At 41.8% G+C, this 21,552-nt stretch overlaps 4 protein-coding genes and 3 pseudogenes across 4 annotated transcripts; all 7 read right to left on the bottom strand.

Annotated features, from left to right (window-relative positions):
• Positions 1-449: 449 nt before the first annotated feature.
• LOC120684470 (zein-alpha PMS1-like) lies at positions 450-1,102 on the bottom strand. Its single transcript, XM_039966325.1, has one exon. It carries the CDS (start codon positions 1,100-1,102, stop codon positions 488-490), a length of 615 nt encoding a protein of 204 aa, XP_039822259.1. The 3' UTR covers positions 450-487.
• A 1,401-nt stretch (positions 1,103-2,503) lies between these two features.
• Positions 2,504-5,844, bottom strand: LOC120685118 (annotated as a pseudogene).
• Positions 5,845-7,596: 1,752 nt separating this feature from the next.
• Positions 7,597-8,386, bottom strand: LOC120685262 (zein-alpha PMS1-like). The gene has a single exon (XM_039967080.1). The coding sequence runs from the start codon at positions 8,304-8,306 to the stop codon at positions 7,689-7,691; it is 618 nt and encodes a 205-aa protein (XP_039823014.1). The 5' UTR covers positions 8,307-8,386; the 3' UTR covers positions 7,597-7,688.
• A 1,754-nt stretch (positions 8,387-10,140) lies between these two features.
• LOC120685261 (zein-alpha PMS1-like) lies at positions 10,141-10,932 on the bottom strand. Its single transcript, XM_039967078.1, has one exon. It carries the CDS (start codon positions 10,849-10,851, stop codon positions 10,234-10,236), a length of 618 nt encoding a protein of 205 aa, XP_039823012.1. The 5' UTR covers positions 10,852-10,932; the 3' UTR covers positions 10,141-10,233.
• A 1,753-nt stretch (positions 10,933-12,685) lies between these two features.
• On the bottom strand, positions 12,686-13,480 carry LOC120685263 (annotated as a pseudogene).
• Positions 13,481-15,239: 1,759 nt separating this feature from the next.
• On the bottom strand, positions 15,240-16,031 carry LOC120685260 (zein-alpha PMS1-like). Its single transcript, XM_039967077.1, has one exon. It carries the CDS (start codon positions 15,948-15,950, stop codon positions 15,333-15,335), a length of 618 nt encoding a protein of 205 aa, XP_039823011.1. The 5' UTR covers positions 15,951-16,031; the 3' UTR covers positions 15,240-15,332.
• Positions 16,032-17,793: 1,762 nt separating this feature from the next.
• Positions 17,794-21,131, bottom strand: LOC120685119 (annotated as a pseudogene).
• Positions 21,132-21,552: the final 421 nt, after the last annotated feature.

Raw genomic sequence — 21,552 nt, forward strand, 5'->3', positions numbered from 1 at the left:
CTTTTTGTGAGCGACTTCTTGGGTCTTATTGGCAGACTCAAGGATTATGTTTCATGACAAGGTCACTTTCTAGTGTTCCCAAGTTTTATTCATGCCTAAACCAATAACGTCAACTGCTTATGGAAGGATGCACATTTCCTTTGCGAGAAAAAATACACTAGTAAAAATATATAGAATGTTACCTTCAATCCTACTGTGCCCCAAGTAGCATGACTCCATTGTCCTATCCAGTGAAGTACGAACTTTCAGAGCTACCGAACTACCTCACGAAGTTGTATGTTGTAGTATATACTTACTAATCAAGTATAGATCCAAAGGTATGATACATAGTATGTACGATAGTTGTGAAATGTATGGCACAAACAATAACACAACACATTCGGACACACATAGGACTTCAGAATCTCAATCATTACTTTTCTTATTTCCGAGGAGTTACACATGTCGGCATGAAAACTTTATTATAGAAGCACAATTCATAAAGAATTTAGAAGATGGCAGAACCAACGATGGGTTGCTGCAAGAAGGCTGTAGGACTCGTCAAAGCAAGTTGGTTGACGAGCTGCTGTTGCTGCCAGAAGGCGGCGAGGTGAGCCACAGCAAGTGGGTTGAATGTCTGCAGCTGTTGCTGCTGCGAGAATGCGACAGAGTTCGCGACTGCTACTTGGTTGAATGGAAGCAGTTGCTGCTGCAAGTGGGCGACGGGGTTCACTGCGGCTAGCTGGTTGAATGGGAGTGACATCTGTTGCTGCAAGTAGGCGGCGGGGTTGGCCAGGCCTAGCTGGCTGAACGGTGTTAGAACACGTTGTTGTTTTGCCACGATGCTCTGTGCTCTCAGATGGGCCAAAGATTGCTGCTGGAGTAAGGCTGCCTGTTGCTGTAGGATAATTGATGATGATTGTAGGTTGCTAGCTACAAGTGTATGCTGTAGCCTATAGGACTGCACAATCAGGTTCTCATAGCCGACGGCTGCGATAGGTGAGAGGAAACGTGGAATAGTGGTAGCAGAGGCGGCTAGTGAGCACTGTGGAATAAGGACCGCGGTGGTAGCGCTCACGGAGAGAGCAAGGAGTGCAAGGAGGGCAAATATCTTTGCTGCCATGCTTGCTTAAAGTTTCTTTGCGGGCTTCAAACTGTAAGTTGCTATATTCTATCAGTGATATGGGTGGATGATTCCCTGCACGTATGGGACCTATTTATAAACCTAAGACCCCATGTAGTTTTCTCAAGAGTTCTTGCTTATGCCTCGCAAATTGTTATCCAGATAAGCTAGTAGTGATCCCATGGTATCCAGTCAATTTTTGGAATTTAGTGATAAACCCCCTTGGATTGATGGTATGTGTTGGCAAGACAACTTGCACATAACACCAGCAAAAAGCTACTTTTTGGATTTTGGCATTGTGTTTATATAAGAGTGACAACAACACGATATCTTTGGTTCATCTTTAAGCATGTTAAACACCTTAGGATCAAAAATATGTGTTCCACTTAACAGTGAGCTAGTAATAAAGTGGTGATCTACTGACGTGGATCCAAATCATTTTGAGCTTAATCTCTCATCCACCTTGGAGACAATTCGCTCCAATAGCCCTTTCCTCGTGGATGAATGGGTTAACAAACTAGTTCTAGGCGAAGTTATCATGTTCTCGGGATGTGAGATGAATAAGATCTTCTAACTCGCTAATTTACCATACATGAAAATCAAGCTTGCTTAAACTGATTTTCTTTTCCTCATTTATTGATTAGCCAATTTGACCACTGCACAACCATAACTGTGATGTTTGGTGTATGAGCATGTAATATTCCCAATAATGCTATCAATATAGCTCGTTGTGTTGCATATAAGGTTAATTTATTCCTGTTATAGGATAATATAAACATTTTGGCCAAAGAGTCCGGTACCTTTTTGTGCGCGACTTCTTGGGTCTTATTGGCAGACTCAAGGATTATGTTTCTTGACAAGGTCTAGTGTTCCCAAGTTTTATTCATGCCTAAACCAATAACGTCAACTGCTTATGGAAGCATGCACATTTCCTTTGCGAGACAAAATACAGTAGTAAATATATATATATATATACATATACATATGTATGAAATAGGAGGCAACATATTTTATATAGAAATTTTGGATTCAACTTTAACCTTATTTGTGAGAACTCTAATATTCGAAGGATTTTGAAGGTGGTGATCGAAACATATTCATAAAGTTGCAAATATTGTGCCCTATAATAGTTTGTGACACTGACCCTCTATGTCTCTCTATGCACATTTCAAATAACTATAATGTTACCTTCGATCCTACTATGCCCCTAGTGGCATGGCTCCATTGTCCTTATCCAGTGAAGTACGAACTTTCACAGCTACCGAACTACCTCACGAAGTTGTATGTTGTAGTATATACTTACTAATGAAGTATAGATCCAAAGGTATGATACACAGTATGTACGATAATTGTGAAATGTATGGCACAAACAACAACAGAACACATTGGGACACACATAGGACTTCAGAGTCTCAATCATTACTTTTCTTATTTCCGAGGAGTTACACACGTCGGCATGAAAACTTTATTATAGAAGCACAATTCATAAAGAACTTAGAAGATGGCAGAACCAACGATGGGTTGCTGCAAGAAGGCTGCAGGACTCGTCAAAGCAAGTTGGTTGACGAGCTGCTGTTGCTGCCAGAAGGCGGTGGGGTGAGCCACAGCAAGTGGGTTGAATGTCTGCAGCTGTTGCTGCTGCGAGAATGCGACGGAGTTCGCAACTGCTAGTTGGTTGAATGGAAGCAGTTGCTGCTGCAAGTAGACAGCGGGGTTCACCGCGGCAAGCTGGTTGAATGGGAGTGACATCTGTTGCTGCAAGTAGGCGGCGGGGTTGGCCAGGCCTAGCTGGCTGAACGGTGATAGAACACGTTGTTGTTGTTGTGCCACGATGCTCTGTGCTATCAGATGGGCCAAAGATTGCTGCTGCAGTAAGGCTGCCTGTTGCTGTAAGGCAATTGCCGATGATTGTAGGTTGCTAGCTGCAAGTGCATGCTGTAGCCTATAGGACTGCACAATTGGGTTCTCATAGCCGACGGACTACGATAGGTGAGAGGAACTGTGGAATAGTGGCAGCGGAGGCGGCTAGTGAGCACTGCGGAATAATGACAGCGGTGGTAGCACTGCACGGAGAGAGCAAGGAGTGCAAGGAGGGCAAATATCTTTGCTGCCATGCTTGCTTAAAGGTACTTTGTGGGCTTCAAATTGTAAGTTGCTATATTCTATCAGTGATATGGGTGGATGACTCCCTGCACGTATGGGACCTATTTATACACCTGAGACTCCATGTACTTTTCTCAAGAGTTGTTGCTTATGCCTCGCAAATTGTTATCCAGATAAGCTAGTAGTGATGACATGGTATCCAGTCAATTTTTGGAATTTAGTGATAACCCCCTTGGATTGATGGTATGTGTTGGCAAGACAACTTGCACATAATACCAGCAAAAAGCAACTTTTTGGATTTTGGCATTGTGTTTATATAAGAGTGACAACAACACGGTATGTTTGGTTCACCTTTAAGCATGTTGAACACCTTAGGATCAAAATATGTGTTCCACTTAACAGTGAGCTAGTAATAAAGTGGTGATCTGCTGACGTGGATCCAAATCATTTTGAGCTTAATTTGTCATCCACCTTGGACACGATTTGCTCCAATAGCCCATAACTCGTGGATGAATGGGTTAACAAACTAGTTCCAGGCGAAGTTATCATGTTCTCGGGATGTGAGATGAATATGATCTTCTAACTCGCTAATTTACCATACATTAAAATCAAGCTTGCTTAAACTGATTTTCTTTTCGTCATTTATTGATTAGCCAATTTGACCACTGCACAACCATAACATGTGATGACGGTGCTCCAAAAATAAATAGTGTCGTATTTTGATTCAATTATTGGGTACGACATGTGGCTATTGGGAGGACGACAATTCCGGCCCTATGCACTATGCCTATTAAACTAATAAGGCAATTAAAATATTGGATCATTTCGTTTAAGTGTTTGAATTATAGCTTTTGATGATGAGTTGGCACAAAATAACGGGAAGCGCCAATGTACAAAATAGCGCGCTATATCGGCGCTATAGCATTTTCCGACCACTGCAGCTATAACACCGTTGTAGTAAACAGTGGGCTATAGCGGCTGAGAAGAGGCGAAGAGCTCTGCGCCAATTTTCATAGCCCGCTATTTTATACACTGGGAAGCGCACTTAATTTTCTTCTAAATTCATTAGTCTGTTAACATGCCAGTAAAATAGATAATATAAGAAACTTACACAGTGATGTTTGGTGTATGAGCATGTAATATTCCCAATAATGCCATCAATATAGCTCGTCGTGTTGCATATAAGGTTAATTTATTCCTGTGATAGGATAATATGAACGTTTCGGCCAAAGAGTCCGGTACCATTTTGTGAGAGATTTCTTGGGTCTTATTGGCAGACTCAAGGATTATGTTTCTTGACAAGGTCACTTTCTAGTGTTCCCAAGTTTTATTCATGCCTAAACCAATAACGTCAACTGCTTATGGAAGCATGCACATTTCCTTTGCGAGACAAAATACAGTAGTAAAAATATATATATACATATACATATGTATGAAATAGGAGGCAACATATTTTATATAGAAATTTTGGATTCAACTTTAACCTTATTTGTGAGAACTCTAATATTCGAAGGATTTTGAAGGTGGTGATCGAAACATATTCATAAAGTTGCAAATATTGTGCCCTATAATAGTTTGTGACACTGACCCTCTGTGTCTCTCTATGCACATTTCAAATAACTATAATGTTACCTTCGATCCTACTATGCCCCTAGTGGCATGGCTCCATTGTCCTTATCCAGTGAAGTACGAACTTTCACAGCTACCGAACTACCTCACGAAGTTGTATGTTGTAGTATATACTTACTAATGAAGTATAGATCCAAAGGTATGATACACAGTATGTACGATAATTGTGAAATGTATGGCACAAACAATAACAGAACACATTGGGACACACATAGGACTTCAGAGTCTCAATCATTACTTTTCTTATTTCCGAGGAGTTACACACGTCGGCATGAAAACTTTATTATAGAAGCACAATTCATAAAGAACTTAGAAGATGGCAGAACCAACGATGGGTTGCTGCAAGAAGGCTGCAGGACTCGCCAAAGCAAGTTGGTTGACGAGCTGCTGTTGCTGCCAGAAGGCGGCGGGGTGAGCCACAGCAAGTGGGTTGAATGTCTGCAGCTGTTGCTGCTGCGAGAATGCGACGGAGTTCGCAACTGCTAGTTGGTTGAATGGAAGCAGTTGCTGCTGCAAGTAGACAGCGGGGTTCACCGCGGCAAGCTGGTTGAATGGGAGTGACATCTGTTGCTGCAAGTAGGTGGCGGGGTTGGCCAGGCCTAGCTGGCTGAACGGTGATAGAACACGTTGTTGTTGTTGTGCCACGATGCTCTGTGCTATCAGATGGGCCAAAGATTGCTGCTGCAGTAAGGCTGCCTGTTGCTGTAAGGCAATTGCCGATGATTGTAGGTTGCTAGCTGCAAGTGCATGCTGTAGCCTATAGGACTGCACAATTGGGTTCTCATAGCCGACGGCTGCGATAGGTGAGAGGAACTGTGGAATAGTGGCAGCGGAGGCGGCTAGGGAGCACTGCGGAATAATGACAGCGGTGGTAGCACTCACGGAGAGAGCAAGGAGTGCAAGGAGGGCAAATATCTTTGCTGCCATGCTTGCTTAAAGGTACTTTGTGGGCTTCAAATTGTAAGTTGCTATATTCTATCAGTGATATGGGTGGATGACTCCCTGCACGTATGGGACCTATTTATACACCTGAGACTCCATGTACTTTTCTCAAGAGTTGTTGCTTATGCCTCGCAAATTGTTATCCAGATAAGCTAGTAGTGATGACATGGTATCCAGTCAATTTTTGGAATTTAGTGATAACCCCCTTGGATTGATGGTATGTGTTGGCAAGACAACTTGCACATAATACCAGCAAAAAGCAACTTTTTGGATTTTGGCATTGTGTTTATATAAGAGTGACAACAACACGGTATGTTTGGTTCACCTTTAAGCATGTTGAACACCTTAGGATCAAAATATGTGTTCCACTTAACAGTGAGCTAGTAATAAAGTGGTGATCTGCTGACGTGGATCCAAATCATTTTGAGCTTAATTTGTCATCCACCTTGGACACGATTTGCTCCAATAGCCCATAACTCGTGGATGAATGGGTTAACAAACTAGTTCCAGGCGAAGTTATCATGTTCTCGGGATGTGAGATGAATATGATCTTCTAACTCGCTAATTTACCATACATTAAAATCAAGCTTGCTTAAACTGATTTTCTTTTCGTCATTTATTGATTAGCCAATTTGACCACTGCACAACCATAACATGTGATGACGGTGCTCCAAAAATAAATAGTGTCGTATTTTGATTCAATTATTGGGTACGACATGTGGCTATTGGGAGGACGACAATTCCGGCCCTATGCACTATGCCTATTAAACTAATAAGGCAATTAAAATATTGGATCATTTCGTTTAAGTGTTTGAATTATAGCTTTTGATGATGAGTTGGCACAAAATAACGGGAAGCGCCAATGTACAAAATAGCGCGCTATATCGGCGCTATAGCATTTTCCGACCACTGCAGCTATAACACCGTTGTAGTAAACAGTGGGCTATAGCGGCTGAGAAGAGGCGAAGAGCTCTGCGCCAATTTTCATAGCCCGCTATTTTATACACTGGGAAGCGCACTTAATTTTCTTCTAAATTCATTAGTCTGTTAACATGCCAGTAAAATAGATAATATAAGAAACTTACACAGTGATGTTTGGTGTATGAGCATGTAATATTCCCAATAATGCCATCAATATAGCTCGTCGTGTTGCATATAAGGTTAATTTATTCCTGTGATAGGATAATATGAACGTTTCGGCCAAAGAGTCCGGTACCATTTTGTGAGAGATTTCTTGGGTCTTATTGGCAGACTCAAGGATTATGTTTCTTGACAAGGTCACTTTCTAGTGTTCCCAAGTTTTATTCATGCCTAAACCAATAACGTCAACTGCTTATGGAAGCATGCACATTTCCTTTGCGAGACAAAATACAGTAGTAAAAATATATATATACATATACATATGTATGAAATAGGAGGCAACATATTTTATATAGAAATTTTGGATTCAACTTTAACCTTATTTGTGAGAACTCTAATATTCGAAGGATTTTGAAGGTGGTGATCGAAACATATTCATAAAGTTGCAAATATTGTGCCCTATAATAGTTTGTGACACTGACCCTCTGTGTCTCTCTATGCACATTTCAAATAACTATAATGTTACCTTCGATCCTACTATGCCCCTAGTGGCATGGCTCCATTGTCCTTATCCAGTGAAGTACGAACTTTCACAGCTACCGAACTACCTCACGAAGTTGTATGTTGTAGTATATACTTACTAATGAAGTATAGATCCAAAGGTATGATACACAGTATGTACGATAATTGTGAAATGTATGGCACAAACAATAACAGAACACATTGGGACACACATAGGACTTCAGAGTCTCAATCATTACTTTTCTTATTTCCGAGGAGTTACACACGTCGGCATGAAAACTTTATTATAGAAGCACAATTCATAAAGAACTTAGAAGATGGCAGAACCAACGATGGGTTGCTGCAAGAAGGCTGCAGGACTCGCCAAAGCAAGTTGGTTGACGAGCTGCTGTTGCTGCCAGAAGGCGGCGGGGTGAGCCACAGCAAGTGGGTTGAATGTCTGCAGCTGTTGCTGCTGCGAGAATGCGACGGAGTTCGCAACTGCTAGTTGGTTGAATGGAAGCAGTTGCTGCTGCAAGTAGACAGCGGGGTTCACCGCGGCAAGCTGGTTGAATGGGAGTGACATCTGTTGCTGCAAGTAGGTGGCGGGGTTGGCCAGGCCTAGCTGGCTGAACGGTGATAGAACACGTTGTTGTTGTTGTGCCACGATGCTCTGTGCTATCAGATGGGCCAAAGATTGCTGCTGCAGTAAGGCTGCCTGTTGCTGTAAGGCAATTGCCGATGATTGTAGGTTGCTAGCTGCAAGTGCATGCTGTAGCCTATAGGACTGCACAATTGGGTTCTCATAGCCGACGGCTGCGATAGGTGAGAGGAACTGTGGAATAGTGGCAGCGGAGGCGGCTAGTGAGCACTGCGGAATAATGACAGCGGTGGTAGCACTCACGGAGAGAGCAAGGAGTGCAAGGAGGGCAAATATCTTTGCTGCCATGCTTGCTTAAAGGTACTTTGTGGGCTTCAAATTGTAAGTTGCTATATTCTATCAGTGATATGGGTGGATGACTCCCTGCACGTATGGGACCTATTTATACACCTGAGACTCCATGTACTTTTCTCAAGAGTTGTTGCTTATGCCTCGCAAATTGTTATCCAGATAAGCTAGTAGTGATGACATGGTATCCAGTCAATTTTTGGAATTTAGTGATAACCCCCTTGGATTGATGGTATGTGTTGGCAAGACAACTTGCACATAATACCAGCAAAAAGCAACTTTTTGGATTTTGGCATTGTGTTTATATAAGAGTGACAACAACACGGTATGTTTGGTTCACCTTTAAGCATGTTGAACACCTTAGGATCAAAATATGTGTTCCACTTAACAGTGAGCTAGTAATAAAGTGGTGATCTGCTGACGTGGATCCAAATCATTTTGAGCTTAATTTGTCATCCACCTTGGACACGATTTGCTCCAATAGCCCATAACTCGTGGATGAATGGGTTAACAAACTAGTTCCAGGCGAAGTTATCATGTTCTCGGGATGTGAGATGAATATGATCTTCTAACTCGCTAATTTACCATACATTAAAATCAAGCTTGCTTAAACTGATTTTCTTTTCGTCATTTATTGATTAGCCAATTTGACCACTGCACAACCATAACATGTGATGACGGTGCTCCAAAAATAAATAGTGTCGTATTTTGATTCAATTATTGGGTACGACATGTGGCTATTGGGAGGACGACAATTCCGGCCCTATGCACTATGCCTATTAAACTAATAAGGCAATTAAAATATTGGATCATTTCGTTTAAGTGTTTGAATTATAGCTTTTGATGATGAGTTGGCACAAAATAACGGGAAGCGCCAATGTACAAAATAGCGCGCTATATCGGCGCTATAGCATTTTCCGACCACTGCAGCTATAACACCGTTGTAGTAAACAGTGGGCTATAGCGGCTGAGAAGAGGCGAAGAGCTCTGCGCCAATTTTCATAGCCCGCTATTTTATACACTGGGAAGCGCACTTAATTTTCTTCTAAATTCATTAGTCTGTTAACATGCCAGTAAAATAGATAATATAAGAAACTTACACAGTGATGTTTGGTGTATGAGCATGTAATATTCCCAATAATGCCATCAATATAGCTCGTCGTGTTGCATATAAGGTTAATTTATTCCTGTGATAGGATAATATGAACGTTTCGGCCAAAGAGTCCGGTACCATTTTGTGAGAGATTTCTTGGGTCTTATTGGCAGACTCAAGGATTATGTTTCTTGACAAGGTCACTTTCTAGTGTTCCCAAGTTTTATTCATGCCTAAACCAATAACGTCAACTGCTTATGGAAGCATGCACATTTCCTTTGCGAGACAAAATACAGTAGTAAAAATATATATATACATATACATATGTATGAAATAGGAGGCAACATATTTTATATAGAAATTTTGGATTCAACTTTAACCTTATTTGTGAGAACTCTAATATTCGAAGGATTTTGAAGGTGGTGATCGAAACATATTCATAAAGTTGCAAATATTGTGCCCTATAATAGTTTGTGACACTGACCCTCTGTGTCTCTCTATGCACATTTCAAATAACTATAATGTTACCTTCGATCCTACTATGCCCCTAGTGGCATGGCTCCATTGTCCTTATCCAGTGAAGTACGAACTTTCACAGCTACCGAACTACCTCACGAAGTTGTATGTTGTAGTATATACTTACTAATGAAGTATAGATCCAAAGGTATGATACACAGTATGTACGATAATTGTGAAATGTATGGCACAAACAATAACAGAACACATTGGGACACACATAGGACTTCAGAGTCTCAATCATTACTTTTCTTATTTCCGAGGAGTTACACACGTCGGCATGAAAACTTTATTATAGAAGCACAATTCATAAAGAACTTAGAAGATGGCAGAACCAACGATGGGTTGCTGCAAGAAGGCTGCAGGACTCGTCAAAGCAAGTTGGTTGACGAGCTGCTGTTGCTGCCAGAAGGCGGCGGGGTGAGCCACAGCAAGTGGGTTGAATGTCTGCAGCTGTTGCTGCTGCGAGAATGCGACGGAGTTCGCAACTGCTAGTTGGTTGAATGGAAGCAGTTGCTGCTGCAAGTAGACAGCGGGGTTCACCGCGGCAAGCTGGTTGAATGGGAGTGACATCTGTTGCTGCAAGTAGGTGGCGGGGTTGGCCAGGCCTAGCTGGCTGAACGGTGATAGAACACGTTGTTGTTGTTGTGCCACGATGCTCTGTGCTATCAGATGGGCCAAAGATTGCTGCTGCAGTAAGGCTGCCTGTTGCTGTAAGGCAATTGCCGATGATTGTAGGTTGCTAGCTGCAAGTGCATGCTGTAGCCTATAGGACTGCACAATTGGGTTCTCATAGCCGACGGCTGCGATAGGTGAGAGGAACTGTGGAATAGTGGCAGCGGAGGCGGCTAGTGAGCACTGCGGAATAATGACAGCGGTGGTAGCACTCACGGAGAGAGCAAGGAGTGCAAGGAGGGCAAATATCTTTGCTGCCATGCTTGCTTAAAGGTACTTTGTGGGCTTCAAATTGTAAGTTGCTATATTCTATCAGTGATATGGGTGGATGACTCCCTGCACGTATGGGACCTATTTATACACCTGAGACTCCATGTACTTTTCTCAAGAGTTGTTGCTTATGCCTCGCAAATTGTTATCCAGATAAGCTAGTAGTGATGACATGGTATCCAGTCAATTTTTGGAATTTAGTGATAACCCCCTTGGATTGATGGTATGTGTTGGCAAGACAACTTGCACATAATACCAGCAAAAAGCAACTTTTTGGATTTTGGCATTGTGTTTATATAAGAGTGACAACAACACGGTATGTTTGGTTCACCTTTAAGCATGTTGAACACCTTAGGATCAAAATATGTGTTCCACTTAACAGTGAGCTAGTAATAAAGTGGTGATCTGCTGACGTGGATCCAAATCATTTTGAGCTTAATTTGTCATCCACCTTGGACACGATTTGCTCCAATAGCCCATAACTCGTGGATGAATGGGTTAACAAACTAGTTCCAGGCGAAGTTATCATGTTCTCGGGATGTGAGATGAATATGATCTTCTAACTCGCTAATTTACCATACATTAAAATCAAGCTTGCTTAAACTGATTTTCTTTTCGTCATTTATTGATTAGCCAATTTGACCACTGCACAACCATAACATGTGATGACGGTGCTCCAAAAATAAATAGTGTCGTATTTTGATTCAATTATTGGGTACGACATGTGGCTATTGGGAGGACGACAATTCCGGCCCTATGCACTATGCCTATTAAACTAATAAGGCAATTAAAATATTGGATCATTTCGTTTAAGTGTTTGAATTATAGCTTTTGATGATGAGTTGGCACAAAATAACGGGAAGCGCCAATGTACAAAATAGCGCGCTATATCGGCGCTATAGCATTTTCCGACCACTGCAGCTATAACACCGTTGTAGTAAACAGTGGGCTATAGCGGCTGAGAAGAGGCGAAGAGCTCTGCGCCAATTTTCATAGCCCGCTATTTTATACACTGGGAAGCGCACTTAATTTTCTTCTAAATTCATTAGTCTGTTAACATGCCAGTAAAATAGATAATATAAGAAACTTACACAGTGATGTTTGGTGTATGAGCATGTAATATTCCCAATAATGCCATCAATATAGCTCGTCGTGTTGCATATAAGGTTAATTTATTCCTGTGATAGGATAATATGAACGTTTCGGCCAAAGAGTCCGGTACCATTTTGTGAGAGATTTCTTGGGTCTTATTGGCAGACTCAAGGATTATGTTTCTTGACAAGGTCACTTTCTAGTGTTCCCAAGTTTTATTCATGCCTAAACCAATAACGTCAACTGCTTATGGAAGCATGCACATTTCCTTTGCGAGACAAAATACAGTAGTAAAAATATATATATACATATACATATGTATGAAATAGGAGGCAACATATTTTATATAGAAATTTTGGATTCAACTTTAACCTTATTTGTGAGAACTCTAATATTCGAAGGATTTTGAAGGTGGTGATCGAAACATATTCATAAAGTTGCAAATATTGTGCCCTATAATAGTTTGTGACACTGACCCTCTGTGTCTCTCTATGCACATTTCAAATAACTATAATGTTACCTTCGATCCTACTATGCCCCTAGTGGCATGGCTCCATTGTCCTTATCCAGTGAAGTACGAACTTTCACAGCTACCGAACTACCTCACGAAGTTGTATGTTGTAGTATATACTTACTAATGAAGTATAGATCCAAAGGTATGATACACAGTATGTACGATAATTGTGAAATGTATGGCACAAACAATAACAGAACACATTGGGACACACATAGGACTTCAGAGTCTCAATCATTACTTTTCTTATTTCCGAGGAGTTACACACGTCGGCATGAAAACTTTATTATAGAAGCACAATTCATAAAGAACTTAGAAGATGGCAGAACCAACGATGGGTTGCTGCAAGAAGGCTGCAGGACTCGTCCAAAGCAAGTTGGTTGACGAGCTGCTGTTGCTGCCAGAAGGCGGCGGGGTGAGCCACAGCAAGTGGGTTGAATGTCTGCAGCTGTTGCTGCTGCGAGAATGCGACGGAGTTCGCAACTGCTAGTTGGTTGAATGGAAGCAGTTGCTGCTGCAAGTAGACAGCGGGGTTCACCGCGGCAAGCTGGTTGAATGGGAGTGACATCTGTTGCTGCAAGTAGGTGGCGGGGTTGGCCAGGCCTAGCTGGCTGAACGGTGATAGAACACGTTGTTGTTGTTGTGCCACGATGCTCTGTGCTATCAGATGGGCCAAAGATTGCTGCTGCAGTAAGGCTGCCTGTTGCTGTAAGGCAATTGCCGATGATTGTAGGTTGCTAGCTGCAAGTGCATGCTGTAGCCTATAGGACTGCACAATTGGGTTCTCATAGCCGACGGCTGCGATAGGTGAGAGGAACTGTGGAATAGTGGCAGCGGAGGCGGCTAGTGAGCACTGCGGAATAATGACAGCGGTGGTAGCACTCACGGAGAGAGCAAGGAGTGCAAGGAGGGCAAATATCTTTGCTGCCATGCTTGCTTAAAGGTACTTTGTGGGCTTCAAATTGTAAGTTGCTATATTCTATCAGTGATATGGGTGGATGACTCCCTGCACGTATGGGACCTATTTATACACCTGAGACTCCATGTACTTTTCTCAAGAGTTGTTGCTTATGCCTCGCAAATTGTTATCCAGATAAGCTAGTAGTGATGACATGGTATCCAGTCAATTTTTGGAATTTAGTGATAACCCCCTTGGATTGATGGTATGTGTTGGCAAGACAACTTGCACATAATACCAGCAAAAAGCAACTTTTTGGATTTTGGCATTGTGTTTATATAAGAGTGACAACAACACGGTATGTTTGGTTCACCTTTAAGCATGTTGAACACCTTAGGATCAAAATATGTGTTCCACTTAACAGTGAGCTAGTAATAAAGTGGTGATCTGCTGACGTGGATCCAAATCATTTTGAGCTTAATTTGTCATCCACCTTGGACACGATTTGCTCCAATAGCCCATAACTCGTGGATGAATGGGTTAACAAACTAGTTCCAGGCGAAGTTATCATGTTCTCGGGATGTGAGATGAATATGATCTTCTAACTCGCTAATTTACCATACATTAAAATCAAGCTTGCTTAAACTGATTTTCTTTTCGTCATTTATTGATTAGCCAATTTGACCACTGCACAACCATAACATGTGATGACGGTGCTCCAAAAATAAATAGTGTCGTATTTTGATTCAATTATTGGGTACGACATGTGGCTATTGGGAGGACGACAATTCCGGCCCTATGCACTATGCCTATTAAACTAATAAGGCAATTAAAATATTGGATCATTTCGTTTAAGTGTTTGAATTATAGCTTTTGATGATGAGTTGGCACAAAATAACGGGAAGCGCCAATGTACAAAATAGCGCGCTATATCGGCGCTATAGCATTTTCCGACCACTGCAGCTATAACACCGTTGTAGTAAACAGTGGGCTATAGCGGCTGAGAAGAGGCGAAGAGCTCTGCGCCAATTTTCATAGCCCGCTATTTTATACACTGGGAAGCGCACTTAATTTTCTTCTAAATTCATTAGTCTGTTAACGTGGTAACATGCCAGTAAAATAGATAATATAAGAAACTTACACAGTGATGTTTGGTGTATGAGCATGTAATATTCCCAATAATGCCATCAATATAGCTCGTCGTGTTGCATATAAGGTTAATTTATTCCTGTGATAGGATAATATGAACGTTTCGGCCAAAGAGTCCGGTACCATTTTGTGAGAGATTTCTTGGGTCTTATTGGCAGACTCAAGGATTATGTTTCTTGACAAGGTCACTTTCTAGTGTTCCCAAGTTTTATTCATGCCTAAACCAATAACGTCAACTGCTTATGGAAGCATGCACATTTCCTTTGCGAGACAAAATACAGTAGTAAAAATATATATATACATATACATATGTATGAAATAGGAGGCAACATATTTTATATAGAAATTTTGGATTCAACTTTAACCTTATTTGTGAGAACTCTAATATTCGAAGGATTTTGAAGGTGGTGATCGAAACATATTCATAAAGTTGCAAATATTGTGCCCTATAATAGTTTGTGACACTGACCCTCTGTGTCTCTCTATGCACATTTCAAATAACTATAATGTTACCTTCGATCCTACTATGCCCCTAGTGGCATGGCTCCATTGTCCTTATCCAGTGAAGTACGAACTTTCACAGCTACCGAACTACCTCACGAAGTTGTATGTTGTAGTATATACTTACTAATGAAGTATAGATCCAAAGGTATGATACACAGTATGTACGATAATTGTGAAATGTATGGCACAAACAATAACAGAACACATTGGGACACACATAGGACTTCAGAGTCTCAATCATTACTTTTCTTATTTCCGAGGAGTTACACACGTCGGCATGAAAACTTTATTATAGAAGCACAATTCATAAAGAACTTAGAAGATGGCAGAACCAACGATGGGTTGCTGCAAGAAGGCTGCAGGACTCGTCAAAGCAAGTTGGTTGACGAGCTGCTGTTGCTGCCAGAAGGCGGCGGGGTGAGCCACAGCAAGTGGGTTGAATGTCTGCAGCTGTTGCTGCTGCGAGAATGCGACGGAGTTCGCAACTGCTAGTTGGTTGAATGGAAGCAGTTGCTGCTGCAAGTAGACAGCGGGGTTCACCGCGGCAAGCTGGTTGAATGGGAGTGACATCTGTTGCTGCAAGTAGGTGGCGGGGTTGGCCAGGCCTAGCTGGCTGAACGGTGATAGAACACGTTGTTGTTGTTGTGCCACGATGCTCTGTGCTATCAGATGGGCCAAAGATTGCTGCTGCAGTAAGGCTGCCTGTTGCTGTAAGGCAATTGCCGATGATTGTAGGTTGCTAGCTGCAAGTGCATGCTGTAGCCTATAGGACTGCACAATTGGGTTCTCATAGCCGACGGCTGCGATAGGTGAGAGGAACTGTGGAATAGTGGCAGCGGAGGCGGCTAGTGAGCACTGCGGAATAATGACAGCGGTGGTAGCACTCACGGAGAGAGCAAGGAGTGCAAGGAGGGCAAATATCTTTGCTGCCATGCTTGCTTAAAGGTACTTTGTGGGCTTCAAATTGTAAGTTGCTATATTCTATCAGTGATATGGGTGGATGACTCCCTGCACGTATGGGACCTATTTATACACCTGAGACTCCATGTACTTTTCTCAAGAGTTGTTGCTTATGCCTCGCAAATTGTTATCCAGATAAGCTAGTAGTGATGACATGGTATCCAGTCAATTTTTGGAATTTAGTGATAACCCCCTTGGATTGATGGTATGTGTTGGCAAGACAACTTGCACATAATACCAGCAAAAAGCAACTTTTTGGATTTTGGCATTGTGTTTATATAAGAGTGACAACAACACGGTATGTTTGGTTCACCTTTAAGCATGTTGAACACCTTAGGATCAAAATATGTGTTCCACTTAACAGTGAGCTAGTAATAAAGTGGTGATCTGCTGACGTGGATCCAAATCATTTTGAGCTTAATTTGTCATCCACCTTGGACACGATTCGCTCCAATAGCCCATAACTCGTGGATGAATGGGTTAACAAACTAGTTCCAGGCGAAGTTATCATGTTCTCGGGATGTGAGATGAATATGATCTTCTAACTCGCTAATTTACCATACATTAAAATCAAGCTTGCTTAAACTGATTTTCTTTTCGTCATTTATTGATTAGCCAATTTGACCACTGCACAACCATAACATGTGATGACGGTGCTCCAAAAATAAATAGTGTCGTATTTTGATTCAATTATTGGGTACGACATGTGGCTATTGGGAGGACGACAATTCCGGCCCTATGCACTATGCCTATTAAACTAATAAGGCAATTAAAATATTGGATCATTTCGTTTAAGTGTTTGAATTATAGCTTTTGATGATGAGTTGGCACAAAATAACGGGAAGCGCCAATGTACAAAATAGCGCGCTATATCGGCGCTATAGCATTTTCCGACCACTGCAGCTATAACACCGTTGTAGTAAATAGTGGGCTATAGCGGCTGAGAAGAGGCGAAGAGCTCTGCGCCAATTTTCATAGCCCGCTATTTTATACACTGGGAAGCGCACTTAATTTTCTTCTAAATTCATTAGTCTGTTAACGTGGTAACATGCCAGTAAAATAGATAATATAAGAAACTTACACAGTGATGTTTGGTGTATGAGCATGTAATATTCCCAATAATGCCATCAATATAGCTCGTCGTGTTGCATATAAGGTTAATTTATTCCTGTGATAGGATAATATGAACGTTTCGGCCAAAGAGTCCGGTACCATTTTGTGAGAGATTTCTTGGGTCTTATTGGCAGACTCAAGGATTATGTTTCTTGACAAGGTCACTTTCTAGTGTTCCCAAGTTTTATTCATGCCTAAACCAATAACGTCAACTGCTTATGGAAGCATGCACATTTCCTTTGCGAGACAAAATACAGTAGTAAAAATATATATATACATATACATATGTATGAAATAGGAGGCAACATATTTTATATAGAAATTTTGGATTCAACTTTAACCTTATTTGTGAGAACTCTAATATTCGAAGGATTTTGAAGGTGGTGATCGAAACATATTCATAAAGTTGCAAATATTGTGCCCTATAATAGTTTGTGACACTGACCCTCTGTGTCTCTCTATGCACATTTCAAATAACTATAATGTTACCTTCGATCCTACTATGCCCCTAGTGGCATGGCTCCATTGTCCTTATCCAGTGAAGTACGAACTTTCACAGCTACCGAACTACCTCACGAAGTTGTATGTTGTAGTATATACTTACTAATGAAGTATAGATCCAAAGGTATGATACACAGTATGTACGATAATTGTGAAATGTATGGCACAAACAATAACAGAACACATTGGGACACACATAGGACTTCAGAGTCTCAATCATTACTTTTCTTATTTCCGAGGAGTTACACACGTCGGCATGAAAACTTTATTATAGAAGCACAATTCATAAAGAACTTAGAAGATGGCAGAACCAACGATGGGTTGCTGCAAGAAGGCTGCAGGACTCGTCAAAGCAAGTTGGTTGACGAGCTGCTGTTGCTGCCAGAAGGCGGCGGGGTGAGCCACAGCAAGTGGGTTGAATGTCTGCAGCTGTTGCTGCTGCGAGAATGCGACGGAGTTCGCAACTGCTAGTTGGTTGAATGGAAGCAGTTGCTGCTGCAAGTAGACAGCGGGGTTCACCGCGGCAAGCTGGTTGAATGGGAGTGACATCTGTTGCTGCAAGTAGGCGGCGGGGTTGGCCAGGCCTAGCTGGCTGAACGGTGATAGAACACGTTGTTGTTGTTGTGCCACGATGCTCTGTGCTATCAGATGGGCCAAAGATTGCTGCTGCAGTAAGGCTGCCTGTTGCTGTAAGGCAATTGCCGATGATTGTAGGTTGCTAGCTGCAAGTGCATGCTGTAGCCTATAGGACTGCACAATTGGGTTCTCATAGCCGACGGCTGCGATAGGTGAGAGGAACTGTGGAATAGTGGCAGCGGAGGCGGCTAGTGAGCACTGCGGAATAATGACAGCGGTGGTAGCACTCACGGAGAGAGCAAGGAGTGCAAGGAGGGCAAATATCTTTGCTGCCATGCTTGCTTAAAGGTACTTTGTGGGCTTCAAATTGTAAGTTGCTATATTCTATCAGTGATATGGGTGGATGACTCCCTGCACGTATGGGACCTATTTATACACCTGAGACTCCATGTACTTTTCTCAAGAGTTGTTGCTTATGCCTCGCAAATTGTTATCCAGATAAGCTAGTAGTGATGACATGGTATCCAGTCAATTTTTGGAATTTAGTGATAACCCCCTTGGATTGATGGTATGTGTTGGCAAGACAACTTGCACATAATACCAGCAAAAAGCAACTTTTTGGATTTTGGCATTGTGTTTATATAAGAGTGACAACAACACGGTATGTTTGGTTCACCTTTAAGCATGTTGAACACCTTAGGATCAAAATATGTGTTCCACTTAACAGTGAGCTAGTAATAAAGTGGTGATCTGCTGACGTGGATCCAAATCATTTTGAGCTTAATTTGTCATCCACCTTGGACACGATTCGCTCCAATAGCCCATAACTCGTGGATGAATGGGTTAACAAACTAGTTCCAGGCGAAGTTATCATGTTCTCGGGATGTGAGATGAATATGATCTTCTAACTCGCTAATTTACCATACATTAAAATCAAGCTTGCTTAAACTGATTTTCTTTTCGTCATTTATTGATTAGCCAATTTGACCACTGCACAACCATAACATGTGATGACGGTGCTCCAAAAATAAATAGTGTCGTATTTTGATTCAATTATTGGGTACGACATGTGGCTATTGGGAGGACGACAATTCCGGCCCTATGCACTATGCCTATTAAACTAATAAGGCAATTAAAATATTGGATCATTTCGTTTAAGTGTTTGAATTATAGCTTTTGATGATGAGTTGGCACAAAATAACGGGAAGCGCCAATGTACAAAATAGCGCGCTATATCGGCGCTATAGCATTTTCCGACCACTGCAGCTATAACACCGTTGTAGTAAATAGTGGGCTATAGCGGCTGAGAAGAGGCGAAGAGCTCTGCGCCAATTTTCATAGCCCGCTATTTTATACACTGGGAAGCGCACTTAATTTTCTTCTAAATTCATTAGTCTGTTAACGTGGTAACATGCCAGTAAAATAGATAATATAAGAAACTTACACAGTGATGTTTGGTGTATGAGCATGTAATATTCCCAATAATGCCATCAATATAGCTCGTCGTGTTGCATATAAGGTTAATTTATTCCTGTGATAGGATAATATGAACGTTTCGGCCAAAGAGTCCGGTACCATTTTGTGAGAGATTTCTTGGGTCTTATTGGCAGACTCAAGGATTATGTTTCTTGACAAGGTCACTTTCTAGTGTTCCCAAGTTTTATTCATGCCTAAACCAATAACGTCAACTGCTTATGGAAGCATGCACATTTCCTTTGCGAGACAAAATACAGTAGTAAAAATATATATATACATATACATATGTATGAAATAGGAGGCAACATATTTTATATAGAAATTTTGGATTCAACTTTAACCTTATTTGTGAGAACTCTAATATTCGAAGGATTTTGAAGGTGGTGATCGAAACATATTCATAAAGTTGCAAATATTGTGCCCTATAATAGTTTGTGACACTGACCCTCTGTGTCTCTCTATGCACATTTCAAATAACTATAATGTTACCTTCGATCCTACTATGCCCCTAGTGGCATGGCTCCATTGTCCTTATCCAGTGAAGTACGAACTTTCACAGCTACCGAACTACCTCACGAAGTTGTATGTTGTAGTATATACTTACTAATGAAGTATAGATCCAAAGGTATGATACACAGTATGTACGATAATTGTGAAATGTATGGCACAAACAATAACAGAACACATTGGGACACACATAGGACTTCAGAGTCTCAATCATTACTTTTCTTATTTCCGAGGAGTTACACACGTCGGCATGAAAACTTTATTATAGAAGCACAATTCATAAAGAACTTAGAAGATGGCAGAACCAACGATGGGTTGCTGCAAGAAGGCTGCAGGACTCGTCAAAGCAAGTTGGTTGACGAGCTGCTGTTGCTGCCAGAAGGCGGCGGGGTGAGCCACAGCAAGTGGGTTGAATGTCTGCAGCTGTTGCTGCTGCGAGAATGCGACGGAGTTCGCAACTGCTAGTTGGTTGAATGGAAGCAGTTGCTGCTGCAAGTAGACAGCGGGGTTCACCGCGGCAAGCTGGTTGAATGGGAGTGACATCTGTTGCTGCAAGTAGGCGGCGGGGTTGGCCAGGCCTAGCTGGCTGAACGGTGATAGAACACGTTGTTGTTGTTGTGCCACGATGCTCTGTGCTATCAGATGGGCCAAAGATTGCTGCTGCAGTAAGGCTGCCTGTTGCTGTAAGGCAATTGCCGATGATTGTAGGTTGCTAGCTGCAAGTGCATGCTGTAGCCTATAGGACTGCACAATTGGGTTCTCATAGCCGACGGCTGCGATAGGTGAGAGGAACTGTGGAATAGTGGCAGCGGAGGCGGCTAGTGAGCACTGCGGAATAATGACAGCGGTGGTAGCACTCACGGAGAGAGCAAGGAGTGCAAGGAGGGCAAATATCTTTGCTGCCATGCTTGCTTAAAGGTACTTTGTGGGCTTCAAATTGTAAGTTGCTATATTCTATCAGTGATATGGGTGGATGACTCCCTGCACGTATGGGACCTATTTATACACCTGAGACTCCATGTACTTTTCTCAAGAGTTGTTGCTTATGCCTCGCAAATTGTTATCCAGATAAGCTAGTAGTGATGACATGGTATCCAGTCAATTTTTGGAATTTAGTGATAACCCCCTTGGATTGATGGTATGTGTTGGCAAGACAACTTGCACATAATACCAGCAAAAAGCAACTTTTTGGATTTTGGCATTGTGTTTATATAAGAGTGACAACAACACGGTATGTTTGGTTCACCTTTAAGCATGTTGAACACCTTAGGATCAAAATATGTGTTCCACTTAACAGTGAGCTAGTAATAAAGTGGTGATCTGCTGACGTGGATCCAAATCATTTTGAGCTTAATTTGTCATCCACCTTGGACACGATTCGCTCCAATAGCCCATAACTCGT

Source organism: Panicum virgatum, chromosome 8N, assembly GCF_016808335.1.
Source record: "Panicum virgatum strain AP13 chromosome 8N, P.virgatum_v5, whole genome shotgun sequence".
NCBI lineage: Eukaryota > Viridiplantae > Streptophyta > Magnoliopsida > Poales > Poaceae > Panicum > Panicum virgatum.

Coding starts and splice junctions, on each gene's coding strand:
- LOC120684470 (XM_039966325.1), bottom strand. CDS start 1,102: ATGGCAGCAAAGATATTTGCCCTCCTTGCACTCCTTGCTCTCTCCGTG.
- LOC120685262 (XM_039967080.1), bottom strand. CDS start 8,306: ATGGCAGCAAAGATATTTGCCCTCCTTGCACTCCTTGCTCTCTCCGTG.
- LOC120685261 (XM_039967078.1), bottom strand. CDS start 10,851: ATGGCAGCAAAGATATTTGCCCTCCTTGCACTCCTTGCTCTCTCCGTG.
- LOC120685260 (XM_039967077.1), bottom strand. CDS start 15,950: ATGGCAGCAAAGATATTTGCCCTCCTTGCACTCCTTGCTCTCTCCGTG.